This window comes from Arachis ipaensis, chromosome B03 (genome assembly GCF_000816755.2).
Source record: "Arachis ipaensis cultivar K30076 chromosome B03, Araip1.1, whole genome shotgun sequence".
In the NCBI taxonomy this organism is placed as follows: domain Eukaryota; kingdom Viridiplantae; phylum Streptophyta; class Magnoliopsida; order Fabales; family Fabaceae; genus Arachis; species Arachis ipaensis.
Genome location: NC_029787.2, coordinates 113604155 through 113607238, shown reverse-complemented (window position 1 = coordinate 113607238; position 3084 = coordinate 113604155). Strand labels below are relative to the sequence as shown.

At 36.6% G+C, this 3084-nt stretch overlaps 1 protein-coding gene across 1 annotated transcript in view; it reads left to right on the top strand.

Moving 5' to 3' along the window:
• Positions 1 to 1206, top strand: part of LOC107634632 — a 4938-nt gene extending 3732 nt beyond the window's left edge. The window contains exon 5 of the mRNA XM_016338051.2: positions 165 to 1206. Coding sequence (XP_016193537.1) covers positions 165 to 581 — 417 coding nt within the window. The 3' untranslated portion in view covers positions 582 to 1206. The remainder of the gene's footprint in view (positions 1 to 164) is intronic.

Genomic DNA, 3084 nt, shown 5'->3' with positions numbered 1-3084 from the left:
TTCATACATAACATTCTTTATTTCTTAAATCATTATATATTCTATATGCAGCACAAGAAATTTCCATACTTCATTTATTTATACTGATGGATATCATTATTATTGTGCCACATATTAAGGATTTTATTTATTAAAACCGTTGTTTGTTATACATTGATATATAGGGTTATGTTGGAATAAAACCTGGATGGACCAGAGTGAGTTTTCCCTATTACATGGACGAAGAGGATTTTGAGTTCATTCTAGCAGCCATAGAGTTTGTAGCCATGTATGGCCAACGGTTCCTTCCTCTTTACAGCTTCAACTTGAGAAATGGAAGATGGAGAGTAGTGAAGACTCAGGAACTTGGGGCTCTAATAAAGGAAAACAACAATAATAATAATTATTGCAACTATAGAAGAACTATGGAGGAAACAAGCGTTGAGTATGATAATGGGGTTAATAATAAGCAAGTTAGAATGTTGAGGAGAAAATCTTACCTTGACATGGCTAAGTATATCGCTACTCGCCTCCCAAAGTTCCCTTCTCAAACCATGCTAATGGAAAACGTAAATCCCAGTGCACTCCATTTTAGAATTTAATTAGCTTCACAATATCAACATATATTCGTTACATATATATTCAATTTTGTCATAGACTATAGTATTCGTTTCACATGTTAACCTAATAAGAATAATAAATAGTTATAGAAATAAAGAAATATTTTAATTAGCAGTTTATGTCTTTATGATAGTCATAAAAAATTGTAAAAATTTTATGTTAGTGATAGATTAATATAAGGGGAGTTCTATGGTGTGGATAGAAAAAAAAATCCACACCTATAGATATTATGTGGCAAGCCTCTTAGATGAACACGTTGTGCTTGGCCATAGTCAGGGGATTCAGTTGATGGGACACTCGGTCAGGGGTTTTGCAGTTGTACTGCAAAATTGTAGAAAAGTTAATCAGTATAATTAGATCCTAATTGTTTTTGGTAAGTTGGGGCTCTTGGGCAATTTTTTTTTTTTTTGTATGTGGCCATGAGTGGGTTTTTGGGTTTGGGTCACATTTTTTTATGCAAGTGCAGAATAAGTGGATAAAATTTAGTCACTGGTAACAATAAAAAGGAAGTGGGCTACAAATTTTGTTAGACTTGTCTGGGTTAACCGGTTTTTTAATTTCCAAGTGATATGGTTAAGGTTATGTAACTGTTCTTTTGTTAGATTGTATATTGTTAAATGGAGAAAAAAAAAAGGATGTAGTGCATTGTTTTGATATTTAACCTAAAAAAATAAATAAATAGATAAAAAAATATGTGAGGTATGTTACTAATGTGACAGTAAAATAATATTTAAGACAGAAAAAATATTTTTATTAATTTTTGAATGTTATCTTTTGTTATTGTTTTATTAGTAATTATTTATATAGCATAAATTTGCATAGTTTCAGTAAACTATAAAAATAAAAAATACCTTTTAAACATTATGTATCTGATATTAATAATGTAAATGAAAGCATTATGAGTACGCAATTTATTATAATATTTATGAAAGGCGGTAAAAAAAATAAATACAGATATTTAACATTTTTACTGTTTATATTTTTATTCATTCGAATAAAGATATCAGTTAGTAATTTAAAGGTTCTGCATTTAGAATTCATAATCAAGTACAATCAGTGTGAAACGCCAATCAACCAAACACTGCCTGAAGTTCTGATTCTCTAATTGGGAAGCAACAAATTCAGCAACAAATTCAAGTTACAGCAACAAATTTACCAAACCCTAGTAAAGTCCTGATGAACCGCAACATTTACATCAGCAACATGCCAAATTTATTGAATACAATTTCAGCAACATACAAATATAGGACGACAAGGGAAATCTGAAAAATACGGAACAGGGAAGGCATGGTGCAGATACTCACCAATGGGCAACTGCGACTCCGCGACCACCCCTCGAAAGGCAAGAAATCAGGAGTCCCCACGAGTTCCTTCTCCCGCCGGCGACGACAAACCCGAACCACGAGAACCCAGTAACTGCGACGACACTCGGCTGACACTGGGAGGCAGAATCGACAACCACAGACACGGAGGGCGGCCAGCAACCACCATGTAGAGCTAGACCACTCACTGGCGACGGAGGCGCGAGCAGCTTAGCACCGCGAAATCGGACAGGCGAGCAGCAGACGCGGAGGAGACAGGGATAGGAACGAGATCACCACAGCGGAATTCCTTGGGTGCGACGAACGGGCGGCTGCAGTGTACCACTCCCACAGACGGCGACAAGTGACGGTGGAGGCTAGGGTTTGCTATCTGCGGAGGAGGCTAGGGGAAGTAGCTATCTGGTGCAGCAAAGAGTTGGAGAAGGGGGGATAACGCGTGCAATTCCTTTTCCCCCTTTCAACTAACAAAACGACGTCGTCTTCTGTGAACCTCCGGTTTAGATCCGGTCCAACAGCCCGGTTCGGTTCGGCTATTCTTAATGGTTTTTAAAAGTCCAACAAAATTTGTAGCCCATTTTCTTTTTATTGTTACTAGTGACTAAATTTTATCCACTTGTTCTGCACACTTGCATAAAAAAATGTGACCCAAGCCCAAAAACTCACTCATAGCCACATACACAGAAAAAAAAAATATGTCCAAGAGCCCCAAGTTACCAAAAAATAGGACCTAATTAGACTGATTAACTTTTCTACAATTTTGTAGTACAACTGCAAAACCCCTGACCGAGTATCCCATCAACTGAACCCCTGACTATGGCCAAACACAACGTGTTCATCTAAGAGGCTTGCCACATAATATCCATAGGTGTGGATTTTTTTTTTCATCCACACCATAGAACTCCCCTTAATATAATAGAGAAGAAAAAAATTGGTGCGACTCAGTGACTGTGATTGCTTCCCTTTCTCCAACAAAAACGCATCCCTCCACCTTGGGCCGATTTTGGTATAGAAACGGGCCTAGGCCCAAAAACGAATATCATAAGGTTCACCTGCCAGCACCTCTTAAGAAAATAGGTTACACAAGGATTTGATACACGTTATGTTTGAAAATTTTAATGGTTTTTGTATTGAATTGAATTCTATTATGAATTAAATTTTTGTA